This window comes from Anser brachyrhynchus (assembly GCF_964034855.1).
Source record: "Anser brachyrhynchus genome assembly, chromosome: Z".
In the NCBI taxonomy this organism is placed as follows: Eukaryota; Metazoa; Chordata; class Aves; order Anseriformes; family Anatidae; genus Anser; species Anser brachyrhynchus.
Window position 1 is genome coordinate 8863787 of NC_137697.1, and position 18636 is coordinate 8882422.

At 35.5% G+C, this 18636-nt stretch overlaps 1 protein-coding gene across 7 annotated transcripts in view; it reads left to right on the forward strand.

Moving 5' to 3' along the window:
- The window catches only part of NIPBL (NIPBL cohesin loading factor), a 168252-nt gene that overhangs the window by 142494 nt on the left and 7122 nt on the right, over positions 1 to 18636 (forward strand). For all 7 annotated transcript variants that reach the window (XM_080572858.1, XM_080572862.1, XM_080572863.1 and 4 more), the window contains 16 exons: positions 1781 to 1870; positions 2089 to 2303; positions 2416 to 2518; positions 3445 to 3543; positions 3648 to 3794; positions 5024 to 5158; positions 6583 to 6681; positions 7985 to 8038; positions 10080 to 10188; positions 10813 to 10949; positions 12629 to 12769; positions 13094 to 13187; positions 13293 to 13447; positions 13706 to 13796; positions 17444 to 17617; positions 18182 to 18372. In XM_080572858.1, coding sequence (XP_080428984.1) covers positions 1781 to 1870; positions 2089 to 2303; positions 2416 to 2518; positions 3445 to 3543; positions 3648 to 3794; positions 5024 to 5158; positions 6583 to 6681; positions 7985 to 8038; positions 10080 to 10188; positions 10813 to 10949; positions 12629 to 12769; positions 13094 to 13187; positions 13293 to 13447; positions 13706 to 13796; positions 17444 to 17617; positions 18182 to 18372 — 2034 coding nt within the window. The remainder of the gene's footprint in view (positions 1 to 1780; positions 1871 to 2088; positions 2304 to 2415; positions 2519 to 3444; positions 3544 to 3647; positions 3795 to 5023; positions 5159 to 6582; positions 6682 to 7984; positions 8039 to 10079; positions 10189 to 10812; positions 10950 to 12628; positions 12770 to 13093; positions 13188 to 13292; positions 13448 to 13705; positions 13797 to 17443; positions 17618 to 18181; positions 18373 to 18636) is intronic.

Below are 18636 nucleotides of genomic sequence, written 5' to 3' on the forward strand. Positions count from 1 at the left end.
ATTGGCAGTGATTCTGACAATTCTACATCAGATTTTGTAGGGAAATGTTTTAGAAGGACCCCTATCTCTTTCCCTATCTCCAGAAGTTATAAAGGTATTGAAAGATATTCCAGGAAGATATGTATGCAAATGGTAACCTGATTTTTATTTTTTTAACAAGATCAGGCAGTAACTAGGCATTGGCATCTGCAGAAAATAAAATTGCTTTGGGCAATTGAGTGCTAACAGGATTTTGGTTTCAGTTATTCAAGAACTTAACATCATTGATGGTGGACAGTACCATCCATACATTATGGAAATATAAATTATACAGTACGATTAGTATGGGTAGACAGTGTGTTGTTTATAAATGATTTATAACATAAGAAAAAATAACTACATGGAAATGTTTGTGTAACAGCTAAGTTTGAGTTTATTACTCAGATGGAAAGACAGTAAGAGGATCCATTGGTGGACATAGCTCTAGTCATCAGGAAATTATTGTTTCCAATCAGAAAGGGGCTTACACCTCTACAGAGTGTTCTTTCCTGTTGAGTTGAACACTCAGACTATTTGATGTTTCCTTCTACCCTCTGATATTGCCACCAGGGTATTCCCCAAGGACTGATGAATGCTTATAAGTGTCTACTGTGGTTTGGACTCTTGAACCGTGTAATCAGATTTAGGAGAAAATCTATTCATTAGTTTCTCTCTTTATACTCTGATCCTCTGGACTGTGACCATATCTTTTTCCACTTGCTCATGCTTGCAAGCTATATTATTTACTGCACTTGTGACAAAATTCTCAAACTGTGCTGTTCCTGCAGAGGTTAAAGTTCATTAAGTTGTGAGGTTTATTGCTGAAGAAGAAAATTTTTTGTAGCTGAAGAAGATTAAACCAGGAATTATTCTTTTCTACTTTTATAGTATTGAATATGATTTTATTTATGGGCTTTTTTTTTCCCCTGTTTGTTCTTTTGTATTTTTTTTACTTGTTTGAAAATACTTAGAGTTCATTAAGCATGTTATCCACAAAATCTAACATTTAAAACATTTAATTTATAATTTGTACATATAGGAGGGTGCTAAATGTTTACAAATGAACCTACATCACCATTATGTGCACAGAAACTTAGTTTAATCGCAGAGAGTGTGATACTTTAATGCTAGATCCCAGAGGTTTTTAGTAACATCCTCCGTAAATTCTTTCCCTAGATACATTGAGCACAGTTGCTGCACTTTCTCTGTGGAGGTGCTTTATCCCTGGTAACAGTTATGCCAAATATTTTTGGCATACGGAATAAGTTATTTTTATTTCTTTAATTTTTCCCATACCTTTTTACTGTTGTCTGTGGTTTTCATATTTGTTTTCATTTGCATTTTGTGTCTTCTATGCCTGAGAAGTCACTGTTTCTTTTTTTTTTATTGTCTGTAAGATAACTAACAATGACTTTTAAATGTTAAACCTTGTGTCAGTCTGCTCTGTGTGATTTCAGCCTTTCTTTTTTCCTCAGTGACATAGTATCTTAACACAAGATCATAGAAGGAGAATTAATCATATCAGTCAATAAGTTTTAACACGAGTCTTAAACTGCTTTTAATCTTTTTTAGACTTCGGAGTCACAAAGTCTAATTTGCTTTAGTTTGTATGCAGTTTACAGGTAACTGCTTAAAATATTGTTAATGTTCTGCAATTATCAAAACACTTACACTTTATTTTATATGTGGACACGCAGATTGTCAGATAATAATTACCACTGAGCAATATTCTGTTTTATATCTATCTTTCTCCTTCTGACAGGTTTCAGGAGGAGAAGATGAAATTCAACAGCTACAAAAGGCTTTGCTGGATTACCTGGATGAGAACACAGAAACTGATGCATCACTAGTGGTAAATTTCAGCTTTCTGATGTACATAAAAATAATTTCTATAACATGTTGACTGAATAAAATGACTTTCAGTCGTGCATCAGTTAAATTGACACCTTAACATACACTGTTGTCTTTTCCAAAATATGGTTGATGCGTTAGACTCACTTAATCTCATTATAAATCTGTTAATTTCACTGTTTTATCTCCTTTTCTATGCATCCTGTTGTATGTCTCCAGTTTTCTCGGAAGTTTTATATAGCTCAGTGGTTCCGTGATACAACTATGGAGACAGAGAAAGCAATTAAATCACAGAAAGATGAGGATTCATCTGAAGGAACTCATCATGCAAAAGATGTTGAGACCACAGGACAAATCATGCATAGAGCAGAAAGTCGCAAAAAGTTTCTTCGCAGCATCATTAAAACTGCTCCGTTTCAGTTCAGTACATTGAAGTATGTTTCACTACTGCTGATTTCTTTATTAACCTTTATTAAGGCATCTTATTTGATGCTTTTAGCTATTTTTGATAAACATGTCCTAATTATTGCATTGAATTTGTTGCAGGATGAATTCTGATACCGTGGACTATGAAGATGCATGTTTGATTGTTCGCTACTTGGCCTCTATGAGGCCGTTTGCCCAGAGCTTCGATATTTATTTGACACAGGTAAACTGTGCCAGAAGTATTAGTACAGTGAAACAGAGTTGGTTTCTGATTCTAAACACTCTTGAGGTAGTGTGCAATACCTGCTCATTGCTGAGCACAGGTATTTGTGAGGCGATGATGACACCACGTGCTTTCATATTCTGTACTGATGGAAAATAAGTGCTTATTTTTCTTTTTCTTGCATGCATTTTATACGTCATATTGTGCTTATGTGATTTTCTTTGTGTAAGTATATGCAAAATGATTATATTAAATGCACACAGTAAAGGGTTAATTACAGAATGTTGAAATCTTTTCCACAGTTTTTGTAAGATGCTTGCTCATTTGGTAGTGCTAACCCATTAAATGTATCTTAATTTGATTTGAAAATACATGTCAACATGGTTATTTGCTTGTACAAGTGCATGTTACTCCCACTCGCTTCAGAAGGTGTTTGACAGTGTGGTTTCTTTCCTTTTCCTGGGAGGACTAAAATGTTGGCATGGTGACATGTTTGAACTCCAGGAACGGTTTAGGCCACATTACTTATACTGATCTACATACGTAGCCAGTTCTAGAGTTACAGTGTCCAAATCCAACCTTCCTGTTAAAAGAAGCATGGTGAAAGCCTCATCTGAATGGCAAAAGTACAATTTAAAGTAAAGGGACGTGGAGTGAACATATGGACCTTGTATGAATCTTGCTTGGAATAGTCTTAGAGATACAGCAAATCCTGGCAAATACCTATGCTGAAGTCATCAGTGCTATGGAGCATCATTTACATGCACCTCTTTACTGTCTGAGAAAATGTATTCAATTTTTAGTAGACAGATACTCTTATTTTAGTTAAATAGCATACGTGTTGTTCTTCTGCATTTTTGCCTTTATTAAGCCCTGTTTACTGCCTTCCCAAAGCAATTGAAATTTTCTTTTTGTTCTCTTACTAGATTCTGCGTGTACTTGGTGAAAATGCAATTGCTGTTCGAACAAAAGCCATGAAGTGTTTGTCTGAGGTTGTTGCTGTAGACCCCAGTATTCTTGCCAGGGTAAAAAAAAAAAAAAAAAAAAAAAAAATCCCATCATGCACATGCATACTTTGAAGAAATCCTTATTTCTTATTTTGGATTTGTGTTGTATTTGTTCTTTTCAGCTGGATATGCAACGAGGTGTTCATGGGCGGTTAATGGATAACTCTACTAGTGTACGAGAAGCAGCTGTGGAGCTGCTTGGCCGATTTGTGCTGTGTCGTCCTCAGCTTGCTGAGCAGTATTATGACATGCTGATTGAAAGAATATTGGTATGGTGACTTGTGATATTTATGATAAAGTAAATGGCATTGGGAAACTTGCTTTCAGCAGAGCTTGTATGTTTAGTAATACGGAATTACAAACCCAACAGTGTATTACATTTCATTGTTTTAAATGAGGTACATCATCCTTGTAAGACCAACCGTGTAAAACACATCACTTGTTTCCAGTTAGGCTTTTTGGCATCAGAAAGTAAACATACGCAGAAAGTTGTACTGCAGCAGAACCAGGATTGTGTTCCTTTTAATTCCACTGTTAAGACGCAGATTATGTGAGAAGAGGAATTCCATATCTCTGGATTTTGAGAAATAGGTTACTGAAGGCAAATTGGTAGTGTGAGACAATGAAGAAAGATCGACAGCACAGTATTCTGAAGTTTCCATTTGTAATCCAAAAGAAAAAAATATAAAACTACTTTGCTTTTCTATGCTGTATTTTAGCTTTATAAAAGGTTTCCTGTTAGAAAGTTAGTTTTAGTAGTGTTAGAAGTTCAGGTTTTGTACAGGAAGTGTTTTTTGTCTGGATGTTCAGATAAAATACAATGTTAATTTAACTATAAAGTAACATTAGCTTTTAGGATCCATGTCATGTAGGTTTTTAGTCAAGTACCACTCATTTACTGTACTTATATAATAAAACATGTTTGTGAGGGGCTCTAGAGATAGCTGGCTCCCTGTGCTTACAAGCATGCATGACATAATTCATGCTGATGTTCAGATAAACAGGTTTTGAATATGATCATATGAAGTGAAACTCCTCATCCACCACCTCAGACAAAGCCTAGGAAAATGGAAAAGGTTTGCTGCATAGGGCTTATCCATAAGCTTTGTCCAAAAGCTTGAAGTATTACTGTCCAGATCTACAGGGGTTTTGTGTGTTTGAACAACATAGTTAAAGCATCACTACATCTAGCTTTTAAAATCATGGAGTGGAATTACACATATGCAATATCATGAGCTCCTATACAGAAGACGGTGTAAGTGAAGGAAGCATTTCAACATAAAGGGCACTCAAACAGCCATTTAGAATTGTTGCAAATAAAGTGGTGCAAGTTATGCTGACCTTTCATATAAATGCACTCTAGAATATTTTAGCTGCCTTTTCTAAATACATTTTGTAAGCAAAGTTGGTTGATCTTCAAATATTAGTTCATATAACACAAATTAATTCATACGTCAGAATTGTTTTCAAGAGTGTAATGCTTTTATTATCCTCACAGGATACAGGTATCAGTGTCAGAAAAAGAGTCATAAAGATACTTAGGGATATCTGCATTGAACAACCAACATTTCCCAAAATTACAGAGATGTGTGTGAAAATGATTCGAAGAGTCAATGATGAAGAAGGCATTAAGGTAGAGTAAAACATATCCCTCAGGATTTTAATTATCATTGTTTTGGTGTTTCTATTTTTTTGACAAAAATAATTAAAAAAATAATATTACATTGCTTGTTTGTAAAGTTTGTGATTTTTATTTACTTTTAATTTTTGAGAGAGTAAGTATCTTAACTTCTTACATTGCTGACTTGTTTTTCTTTCTCTTGTTTGTTTTCTTCAAGTTCTTACTTACAGTCAAAATATCAAAAAAAAAGTTATTTTCTAGAGGTTTGGGGTTTTTTTTCTGCTTGCAAGAATTGCGTATAGTACTTTTCTAACAAGTAAAATCGGTGTATGAAAATCCTTCCTGCACACAAAATAAGCTTTAGGACAAAATCAAGTGCTTGAACTTAGTATATACCAGACATGTAAGTTCTCTGGTCTGAGGTATTTATGTATGGTTTTTTGCATTAATTTTGAACATTTTATTAATCACTTACTCGCCCTGAAATGTTACTTATGTGTTCACATTCTGCTTTTTCTGGACTGTATATGCAGAAGGGCACAAAAGTAAGATTATGTGATAAATCATTAACCTGACACTGATGTTTTTGTTTGACTAAGCAAAATAATTTTAGAATAGGTGGGTAGTTAAGAATACACCTGTAATAATTTTGTATCACTCTTTCAGTGGCATTTGAAATCTGCAACTTTAAAGTTGCACTATGTATTTTTACCACTTGAGACATGTTAATACCAAGTGGCTTTCAGAGAAGACTGTTTATCAAAGGTGCGGCTACAAAAGGAGGTTGACCTTGTTCCCTCTCCTTCATTCCCTTTCCTTTACAACAACCTCATAAAAATGAGGTGGTGTCTAAAATGTATTTTTTTATGCCTCCATGGACAAGGAGATATACTTAAAACAGTATACTTTGTAAGCAATGCGGAAATAATTTAGTTCCCTTTCCCTCTGTTCCACCTTTTCCACCATCAAAAACATTGAAAGGGAACCTACTTCTAAGTTTGGCTAGAGAGACTTGGGTTCTCTCTCTTCCCTACCTTATCACAACTGTTCTGAAGACTCCAAAATAATCTACCACTGCTGCTAATTCTGCTGTAGAAATCATAATCTTGTGTTTAGTTTTTATTTTCTCAGGGTGCTATGTTTTCCTGAGGAATGCAAATTAGAGCAGGAAAGTTGTAACCATTTGTAAAGAAAATGGTTTCTGTAGCATCGTTTCCCAGTGAAATGTTTAGAGGCTAGTATATAACTCCTGTAATATTTGATCTGGGTCTGCCTCTGATAGCCTTCTCTACAACAGTTCCACATAGTTTGAACAATTCCTCATGAAATGGCATGTATCATCAGCAAATCTATTGTATGGACATATGAGAGATAACATTTATGTGCCAAGATCGGCTTATTTATTTCTGCTAATACTTTTTACTTTTCCCCTTCAGAAATTAGTAAATGAAACATTCCAGAAGCTCTGGTTTACTCCAACTCCACACCATGACAAAGAAGCAATGACCAGGAAAATACTAAACATCACTGATGTGGTATGTTATACAAATTTGAATTGGGTTATATGCAGAAATTGATTATATTTTTAGTGTCTTTGAAACATTATCTGTAGTCTTTTAGAAAGCGAAAAATACACAACTAACTAACGTATCAGATGGTTTTCTTTATGTATCTCTTGGCATTGAATGTGTGTGAGAATTATTCATCTGATGGAACAAGCTTTTGAAACTTCAACTCATGAAACATAAACTCACAAATAACGCTGCCAATGATAACTGGGACCACCTTATATTCCAGTTGTGTAAAATACTTGTTCAGTTAAAACATATTAAGTTTCTACTATATATGATATCTCCCAGCAAATGCTAGTAGCAGCAGATAGTTGCCTAGCTAAGAATCACAGAATTGTAGGGGTTGGAAGGGACCGCAAGAGATCATAGGATCCAACCCCCCTGCCAAAGCAGGTTCCGTAAAGCAGCTTCCCTAGAGCAGGTTGCCCAGGTAGGCGAGAAATGGTCTCTTAGAAGTAAAAATTCACAAACAATTGATAACATTTATTTTGAAAGATTAATAAGTTTTCTTTACAAATACAGGGTCATGTCCTCACCTAGAGTAAACTAATAACTGCGTAATTTTATCTACTTTGTGGAAACAGTGATTTAAACCAGCATGTCTCAAAAATCTGTTTCCAATAAAATGCTTATACATTTGTAGTGGTAATGTGTTGTGTAAAATCACTGTGCTGAGAAGGTGTGTTAATATGAATTTAACAAAGATGTAAAGATCAAGTAAGTCTACTTAAAATTGTGTGCAGCTTTATCCTGCTTTTCAATGTTTTTACCAGATAAAAATTTAGAGTGCGTTTTTCCAGGCTGAAAAGTCAGTCAATTTGACTTGAGCTTAACTCCATCTTCTGCTAATTCTGCTTGAGAGCACCTGTGAGCTGATCTAGATACATGATGAGAGTTAAGGATTGGTTTGTTTCTATTAAGATGTGTGTGTGTATATATATATATATACATATATACATTTTCATATGTGTATACATGTTCATTTTTGATATGCTTTAATGTGTAAAAAAATGTTGTTCTACAAAACCAAAATTTGCAATGGCCAGTAAAATATGTAGGCCTTGCATTGTATGGAATATATATAAATTCTGGTACTACTGAAACGGTGAGAATTTTTTTTTTAATGTAGAAAACAGTTTCTAATCTATAAAGATACAAAATCATCTTACTGTTGCATATTTGTTGTTCTTTAAAGATGACATCTGCACTGAAGTAATATTTCTTCGGGTTCCTGTTTTAACCAGCTTATTCTCAATACTGCTTTTAGGTTGCAGCTTGTAGAGATACAGGGTATGATTGGTTTGAACAGCTTCTTCAAAATGTAAGTAACAAAATTTTAAGGTATGACATAATCATTGTAAGAATATTAATATTTCTTTTGATACTAAAATGCATTGGAGGGGTACTTCAGAAGCAATCCTTTACAATAGACAAATTCAATTAATGCCCTTTAAACACCTTACTTTTTTTTTAATCTTTATTGCTGCAGTTTTCTTTGTCTCTGACACTAGTTTCTCTATTTCCATGTAAAAAAAATGTTCTAAAAATATTTCCTATTTTGGTTTTCATTTTGGGAGGTTTTCATTTTTTTGTTTTGTTTTTTAATTTCTTGATGTCTTCAATAATGAGTGGCATAACATGAAATCCACAGTTAAGGTACTTAGTTCTGAAATGAGCATCTGGTTCAATGTAGATTATTTTTTTCAGTGATAGATACATATATTTTCACATCTAATATATCTGTTACACAGTTTGTAAAAGCAGTGAATAAAGTATTGCTTACTTCTACATTATGTTTTACCCTCTTTTTTCTAAGAAATGAGCTTGCTTTGTTTATATCTATTAGATTAGTAGTATCTTTCTCCTCTAATTCTTGTATGCACTGATGAATTTTAAAGCAAAATTAACAAAATCATCAAAGAGGTCTCAAAACATTTTACTTTAGCCTGGAATGCCAAGAAAATAGTTAGCCAAGTATATCAGCTTAATGCTTACACTGAAAAAAAGACTATAGTTTGGGGGTTCAATCCATGTTAGATATTAAAGGATCTTAAGGAATACAATTTCAGTACCCAAAGTTTGATTACTATGTTCTTAAAAGTGTTTCATCTTAGACTGATTTTTTTGTTTAATGACAAAAAAAAATCCTTTTGCCTTTTCCCTATTTTTTACCTAAGCATTTTGAAAAGTCTTCTATTAATTACTCTCGGCAAGTATGACTAAATTAATATTTTCCTCATAGTTCATGAAGCACAGAGTTAGCTTTCATCCCCGTGAAAACATCAGTAGAACTGCTCTCATCTATCCTTTTGTCACACGTAGTTTTTCTTTGATTCTCTTACATTTTGATTTGATGGTTTTTTACTTCCTTTAAATTTTTCTTCACCATGGAGCTTTTATGGAGATGTTAAAAAAATTATCTCGTAATACAAAATCCTTGTTTACTTGTAGTAATTATTATAAAACCAGTATTTATCCAATGTATATGAATGAATGAGGCTAGAGAGGCCTAGTGGAGAAATCTTGACAAGTTAGAGAGTTGGGCAATCCCCAACAATAGGGAAGTTTAACAAGAGCACCTGACAAGGGGCAACCCTGAATACACGTGCAGACTGTGGGATGAGAGGCTGGAGAGCAGCCCTGCAGAAAGGGATCTCGGGCTTCCCATCAACATCAAGTTAAACGTGAGTCACCGGTGTGCCCTGGCAGCCAGGAGGGCCAACTATGCCCTGGGGTGCATCAGGCACGGCATTGCTAGCCAGTCGAGGGAAGGGATTGTCCTGCTCTGCTCTGTGCTGCTTCGGCCTCACCTTGAGTATTGTGTGAGATTTTGGGTGCCACAGTATAAAAAGGACATAAAATTTTAGAGAGCCTCCAAAGGAGGGCTACAAAAATGGTGAAGGGTCTAGAGGGCAAGATGTGTGAAGCATCTGAGGTCCCTTGGTTTGCTCAGCCCAGAGCAGAGCAGGCTGAGGGGAGGCCTCATGGCGGCCTGCAGCTCCCTCATGAGGGGAGCGGAGGGGCAGGCGCTGAGCTCTGCTCTCTGGGGACAGCGACAGGACCCGAGGGAACGGCATGGAGCTGGGACAGGGGAGGGTCGGGCTGGGGGTTAGGGAAAGGTTCTGCACCCAGAGGGTGCTCGGGCACTGGGACAGGCTCCCCAGGGCAGTGGTCACAGCACCAAGCCCAATGGAGTTCAGGAAGCCTTTGGACAATGCTCTCAGACATTTGGTTTGATTTTTGGGTGGTGAAGCCAGGAGGTGGACTTGTTCATCCTTGTGGGTACCTTCTAACTAAGGAGATTCTATGATTTTATGAATGTAGCCTTTCTACTGAATCAATTTCTGTTTCATCTGCTGTAGCTTTTGAAGTCAGAAGAGGATGCCTCATATAAACCTGTGAAGAAAGCCTGTACTCAGCTTGTTGACAATTTGGTTGAGCACATCCTTAAATATGAGGAATCTTTATCAGGTAATATTATTTAGAATCCAGTAGCTCATCCACTTTGCATTTTAAATACAAATAAATGAATATTGTAAGAGTGGTTGTTAAAATCAATGTGATGAAAAATTACTGTTTGAGAATTCCTATTACAAAACCTGTTGTAGTGAATTCTTGCATACAAGTTCATTATTATTATACAGTGTTCAAAAGTACATAAAGTTTTCCTAATTTTCCCTAACTAACCACAATAACAGAATTACTTTTAAAGTAATTTGTCAAAAGTTTTAGGTCACTAAAAACAAAAACAGATACAGAAAACTTTATTTGCCTAAGTGTGTTCTGCAGTTGTAATAGGAATCATTGGCTGGACCAGTGTTCTGTATACAGTATTTATGAAATAATAACGTCTTTGAAGCATCCCTGTTTCTTATTGCACATATTTTGTGATCATATACAAATACTAACACATTATGTTATCATCTCTAATGCTCTTATCTAATAAGAATATATAAGCATATTTTATATTGAGGGATATTTCATGGAAGAGATTGTCATGGAAAAGATATTCATATGATAGTTAGGCCATATGTTTTTAATTGATCAAGTAATACTTGGATCTCATATCATTTGTATATTTTCTAATTTTTGCAGATTCTGACAACAAAGGCGTGAATTCTGGTCGCTTGGTTGCTTGCATAACCACTTTGTTCTTATTCAGCAAAATCAGGCCCCAGCTAATGGTCAAACATGCCATGACCATGCAGCCATACCTCACCACTAAATGTAGTGTAAGTAGAGAAAATTAGAATATCAGCCTTATTTTCTCCCCAGATAATTAATCATAGAAATTAATGGCTATTTTGCGTGCTTAACAAAATTGAAGGTAGGAAAAGAGAAATAAAGTTGTCTTTCTGTTTCCTGAACATCCTACCTTCTGAAGGTACTAGGTCATTTTAATGGTCTGTGTCACTTCTAAGATGCTGTTCCTCACCTTCTCCTCCACATTTTACAGCCAAATGAAACTGAAATGTTTACTGCCTCTTTTTCTGTTGAGGACTGAAAATCACTTTTTCACCTGTTACAAAATCATTTCTTAAACTTGTTTTGTTTTTCAGTCACAGTCTTAAAAGTATTTAAGATTTAATACATGAATATTAAGCCTAAAGGCTTAATCTATGATTTCTTGAAACGTATAGTAAATATATCAGAATGAAAATGTCCCACTCTGTCCTTTAGCACTTCACCTCTTCCTTCTCTAGTTTCCACTTACGCAGCTCTGTTTTTTTTGTGTCTCTCTATAAGACAGTTTAGTTCACAAAAATGTTATGGAGTTACAATGGTAAACCAAACACTCCAGTTAAATGTCCTTCTGCCTCTGACATACTGTGGGGCTTTCCGCCATTTTGATTAGCACAGTGGGCTCAGTGAAGGCTGCAACAAATCCCTGATCTGGCAGAAGGAGCAGGGCAGATCATGCAGCCACGGCTAAAGGAGGAGCATGGCTGAGAAGGTGGCAGTATCCCATCATAATAGGTCAGTTGCCCACAGAAAGGCAGGTTTTTGAGAGTCTTGTTATCAGATAAGTTTGTAGGTATATCCAAACATTTTCTGGGTTCAGCTCTGAATCATTCTTTAGGCACATCTACAAAAGACTTTTAGAGCTGCTTCAGATCAAAGAGTATAGGAAACGGGTATCTGATTATACCCTTGATTATACTTGCTACAGCATCTCTTTAGCAGTTTATATACATTTTGTACTTACATAGGTTGAAATAAATTGTAGAATTAGTTCACCACTGTCAGCTTGAATATGTAAATAGTTTGATAATAGCATATGAAAATTATCCTATTATGCTAAATGAGCCTGAGTTGTCAAAAAAAAAGTAATTTTTTTACCAGGGTGTATATTTCATATCTAAAGTATTTTCCAGAGGTTCCTCACTTACAACATGTATATAGTCATGATTATGCAAACTAATAATAATTTTAATTGTAATTTCTACATTAGTGGACATAATTATCTATTTTGTTTAAGCCACCTTCAGCCGTAACACAACTTTGTTTGTTGCTGATACCTGTTGCCAGATGTTGTGTGTTCTCTAGCATGTGTCAGAAAGTGTTCTGTAAATTTGTTGTAGGACTTCTAAAGAAAGAAAAAATAAATAAAATTGCCAAGACCAAGAGTTGATAAGTTTTCAGGTCTGCTCATAGCCTTTATGAAAGCTGAAGTTCTGCTTCAACAGATTTTCAACAGAGGTTCCATAAAAAACAGGAACTAGGTTTCATAAAAATTAGTAATGTAATATCAAATCTAAATAATATAAATAGCATTCTAAATCTTTACTAAATACCTGAGTCATATCTTATGTAAGAGCTGTGATTTTTCACTATCAGTTCATATTAATAATACTTGTTTAATAGGTAACATAGCCGGAAATATTAAATGCTGTAAACACTTCTTTTTCAGACTCAGAATGATTTCATGGTGATCTGCAATGTTGCAAAAATCTTAGAGCTTGTAGTGCCACTAATGGAGCACCCAAGTGAGACCTTCCTTGCCACTATTGAGGAAGACCTCATGAAACTCATCATCAAATATGGCATGACGGTAAGCTTTTCATTGCTAATACCCAGTTGTTGATTCAATTTCACATTCCAAAATGCATGGTTTTGACTTAAAGAAAGTCTGTCTTCATTACAAAGTTGCTTATGCTGGTCATGGGACTCATGAGACACGAAAAAGGCTATGTTCTTGGTTTACTGGAGTTTGTATATGTTGTTGCTATATTTTAACAATTATGAGTTTGGGCAGTTTTTCAAAGCAGTCTAGGAGATAGACTGTCAGAGAGTTTGTTTTAATTCTGTATTGTTCTATGGAACCCTCAATTTTAAATTCTAAGTATGTAATTCATGTGTTCTTTCTTGCTCCTAGGTTGTTCAGCATTGTGTGAGCTGTCTTGGGGCTGTTGTGAACAAGGTCACCCAGAACTATAAGTTTGTGTGGGCCTGTTTTAATAGATACTATGGTAAGTAAAGTCGTAACATGTAATTTTCACTTTTCAGTTTTGGCTACAAGTCTTAGGAATGCACCATGTTTAAACACTGTGGTTAAAACTTTTATCTTATTGTAGGTGCACTTTCAAAATTAAAAAGTCAACATCAAGAAGACCCCAACAGTACAATACTTACTGCCAATAAACCAGCACTCCTTAGGTCACTTTTCACTGTTGGTGCACTGTGTCGGCATTTTGATTTTGATCAGGAAGATTTTAAGGGCAACAGTAAGGTAAAAAAAAAACTTGTATTTACTCTCCAAGTCTTACATGTACTGAATGTTCCAGTTTTATTTGAAAGCACTGTATTCCTAGCTGTTCAAAGCTATATTTTTTCAAAATGCATACAATAATGTTTTGGGGTTTGTAAGTATGTGCAAAGTCCGTGCAGGAAGATTGTTTCTTCTTTTCTTTTTAATAATTATCTTTTTTGAAAGAGATTAAAAACATCTGTTTTATCTTAAGTATTATTCTTGCTTTAATTTGCTTAGGTTAACATCAAGGATAAAGTACTTGAACTGCTGATGTATTTTACAAAGCATTCAGATGAAGAAGTACAGACGAAAGCCATTATTGGCCTGGGTAAGAAATATTAATAGTTTTTATTATTTTGCTATACAAAACATCTATGCATTCTAGCAGGAATTCATGTATTTCTATAGTGGCAAGGGAACTTGTGGAAAAACTACACTACATGTTTTATTTGAGAAATTGCTAGAGAAATGTAGTCAAAGGGATGCTAGTTGTTTACATCTGCAGCAGAACAGATGCTTTTGACAGAGAAAGCTCTTATGATGTGTGTCCAAGTCTTAAAAAGCAGCTGATTTCCAAAATAATGGAGATGTTCTTTTTTTCCCTACATGCAGGTATGTTATATCTCCAAATCTTGTTTTTCAGTCCACAAGGCATAGTTAAAGAATAACTAGAAAAAATGCTGGAAGAATCTTGAGCATTTTAAGTGTAGGGCCAGATCTTCCACAACAATCAAGAGAACTCTGGTAGTTTGTACCAACTATGAGGGTTTATTTTGTACCAACTATGAATTCGCTAGGCTCTGAGATGATGCCAATGCCTAAATATCACTTTTTCTTTTAGTATTTTGGCTGTATTTCAATTTTAAATTCTTTATCTGAAGGCATTAGTGTGGTATCTCAGTGACTTGAAATACTGCATGGGCTGCCATTGAGTGTGGTCTTTATCTCATTCATACTCTGTTCCAGGACAGAAACTGTACGTGTGAGAGAACCTTGTTTGGGTAGATAGACCTTGGTTTCTGGAAGAGTTCAGTTCATGATTAAGGCTTAGTCTAAAGAAAGTTCTCTCTTGTGCGTGTGAGCTTGCTATCACTTAACTGTGAGATATAGTTTCACTATGGTCAATAATTTGCCTCCTTATGCTGCTGTGTTGATGGCTTTTTCAATGGCTAGGAAGGACTCTGAGGACAGGGACCAAGACTTGATTTGGTATTCTGTGAGAAACCATTTCAGACAGCTGAGCAGGATTAATGGCTTTAGAGTTGCCTCAGTTGCAGGAGTAATGATATGGTGTTCTGGATTACCTGGAGTTTTTCTAGGCACTGCATCAAGGTGCATGCACTTCCATAGCTGAGTCCAATTGAATTGTCTTTTCCTGGGTATTACGTGGAACAGGGTCTGCCTTGCTAACCATACACGATTGCTTTACTCATGGATGCTGAAAACATTGCATTAGCCAAAAATGTTGCTAAATTACGGACTGAAGTGTAATCAGTTCAGAGAAAGGGGTGTAAGTGGGAGTGGCTATCAGTAGGCTTTTTCAGATCTTCTCCTCTCTGCCTCTAAGTACCTCAGTCTTTTTAATTAAACCTCAGACAACTGTTTTAAGTGACTTACTGATCTCACCTACATACTGGTTCCATTTTGGGGTTAGCTGTTGTATGCATGGAGATGTAGACAGTGGCAAAGGTCTACCTTACAGGCTGGTAATTGAGTCAAGCTGTCAAATCATTCAACATTTGTGCAATAAGGGGAAAAAGAGTAGCAAGCTATTTCAACATTTATACACAGTAAATGTGCCACATGAAGAATGCATACTTTTCTATCAGTAATTATTAGTGTGTCCTTTTGGTAATGACAGTTAACAGGTTTAGTCTTTGCTTTGGGATATGTCACTCCTGTTGAGGGATTAAGTTTAACCATAAGTCTTTTGGGGCCTGTTTATAGTTCTTTTCCCAATGTGTACTTGCAAGGCAGGTCAAGTATATAAAATTTAGGCAGTGAATTTAGCTAAATCTGTAAGTTTCTAACAGGTAGTGTCTTATTAATGCCAATTTCAGTGCTCACTTTTAACAGAGTGAAAATAAAAGTATGAAAAGAATTAGTGTGACTGCAGCCCAAGATGTGAAGTCAGTCCTTAAAAGAACACAGCAGACGCTTTTTTTTTTTTTTTTTTTTAATCTCCCATGGGAGATTCTTATGCCAAATAAGATTTCTTCCCTGCTTACTGGGGACGGAATATAAGAATTTCCCTGCAAATCCTGGTATATGAATTACAAACTCATATAAGCAAGTGAATGAAGAATGGATTATGGGTCATTCCACATACATGCACATGCTTTTGTGTTTGTTTTTTTTTTCAAATTAACCTTAAAAATAGATTGAACTTGCTCAGAGGTGGTCAAGTTATAAACATCATACATTTAAACATCATACATATAAACATCATACATTATACATTTGTACAGAGGATGCAATTATACTGTGTAATTCAGAGACCATCATCATTCTTTTTTTTTTTTCCTCTTTCTCCTTCACATCCCCTGCCTTCTCTCCTTTCCTTGTTTTGAGACTGAAATGAGGTCAGTCACACTCAGGTCTTGCCTTGGATTCAGACATTGCCTATACTGTATTCTCTGTGCACAGAGCCATTTTTAAAAATCTGACTCAGTATTGCCTTTGTTACAGCTATTTTTATACATTGTGTTGGTTTTTTTTCTCACATTTTTTTTTCTGCCATTTGTCTTTATATGTTTTCCATTTGTTCATTCAGAATATTATTTTCCTGTGGACACAAAAAAAGACATTTAATGTCTCCTTTACTTAGAACAGTCAAAAAAAATAAACCAACTAGTAAAACATAGTTTAAACTGGGAAATATTTCTGTTACTGTTTTTTGTGATACAGCAAGAAAGTTTGTTAGCAGCAGTTCATAGAATCACAGAATGGTTTGGGTTGGAAGGGACCTTAAAGACCACCCAGTTCCAACCACCTGCCATGTGCAGGGACACCTCCCACTAGACCAGGTTGCTCAAAGCCCCATCCAGCCTGGCCTTGAGCACTGCTTCACAGCTTCTCTGGGCAACTTGTTCTAGTACCTCACCTCCCTCATAAGTAAAGAATTTCTTTCTTATATCTGATCTAAACCTACCCTCTTTTAATTCAAAGCCATAACTGTTTGTCCTGTCACTGTGCTCCCCGATGAACAGTCCCTCCCCAGGCTTTCTGTAAGCCCCCTGTACATCTACAGTCATGATCTAAAATGGTATACATTGTCACTAATTTAGATTACACTTTTAATGAAATAAAGACTTCTCTGAGTAAGAATAACCAGTTCTTTGTCAAGGGTAAAGCTGCAGCTAAAACCAGTTTTATAGTATGTATCTTACACCAGATGTAGTTTTGGGAGCACTTGAGATCGTTTTCAAGAGACCTTAATAGGTGTATGAGAGATGACAGCAGAAAGTATAAATTTTATTTTACTGTGTTCACTATGTTATTTTTAAGATTTTTTTTTTAATTCTTTTGATATTTATCAAATTTTCCACATCTGATTTGCCTTTGTATGAACAGCTCTTAACAGTTTTGGCACAATGTTTTTATCTAAATGTAACAAGAACAAGAGGTTATTTTTAGTAATTTCCCTCACTTTATCTTCTAATCCTAATCATTCAGATGCAGGCCACTACACTGGTTGTGCTTCCAGACCTGTATAACTCCTCTTATGGGAGCTGCACTGGGTCAGCACCTTGTCTTTATCAAGAGTATTGCTGTCACAGCTGACAGAACTCCTTACAAGTTTTGGATGGTGTCCATATGAGAAAAGAATTCTGTTTGGACTAGAAAAAGCTATGCTGCTCTAGGAATCGCAAGGCAATAAATTTCATACCTGTATTTTGAAGCAAACTTAAAAAACAGAAATAAAATTTCTAGATGATGATAATGTGAAACATTTCCTTTTTTTCTCCCCCTTAGGATTTGCATTTATACAACACCCGAGCTTAATGTTTGAACAGGAAGTAAAGACTCTGTACAACAGCATTCTTTCAGATAAGAACTGTTCAGTAAACTTAAAAATCCAGGTGTTAAAAAACCTCCAGACGTACTTGCAGGAGGAGGATACACGTATGCAGCAGGCAGACAGAGACTGTAAGTGTTGAGTTCTTCGTGCTTATGAGGCATGCAAAATCTAACTTCCTTGCATACAATTACTATTTATGTGAACTGAGTCACTCAAGATAGTTATCTATGTATAATATTGTATACAAAGTATCCTGGAAGAATTTTCAAAACTCGTGTGCATAAATAAATTGAAGTAAAATGAAATTGACATGTAGTTTATTATTAACTTTCAAGATGTATAAATCCTGGAAGCAATCCAGAATATGTCAGTGCTGTAAGGATGATAGTAATACTTTTCATGAAAATCTTCTCTAGGGTTAATTTTCAGATCCAAAATAACAAATAATAAGGATTTTTTTAAAATGAAAAACCTTTTAAGGAACAAGAGTTTAATTTAGCTTGTATCTCTTTAGTTTTCTTGAAGAATATTTTCGATCAGATTATTACACTTTTCATGAGATCATAATACCCATTCTAAGACAGCTGAAATGTGTACAGATAGTAAAGCTTAAAGATCAGTATGTATCAATTAATGGCAAATTAAATGATTATAATGTGGTGAGTGTGCTATTGCTTTTGTCTGTTTTACAGGGAAAAAAGTAGCAAAACAGGAAGACCTGAAAGAAATGGGTGATATTTCTTCGGGGATGAGTAGTTCCATCATGCAGCTGTATCTCAAACAGGTCCTTGAGGCTTTCTTTCATACCCAGTCCAATGTACGCCACTTTGCTCTAAATGTCATTGCACTGACATTAAACCAGGGTCTCATCCATCCTGTTCAGGTACGGCAGGCCTCTCCGATGGGAAGGGAGGGTTGTTAATTTTCAGAGGTTTTTATGCTTGCTAGATAAATTTCCAGTTTTTCTCTTCCTGTTGTGTTAAAGTCATTTCTTATCGTAGCAAGGGGCCTTTACAGAAAGCATACTTTGAAATATGATCTATGTTGATTAGCCAGTGAGATTCCAAGCATCATATTTTCTTGTCTTTGGATCAAGCTGCAGAAGTCCAGACAGTGCCTACAGAGTACTTACAAGTAGACATATTAC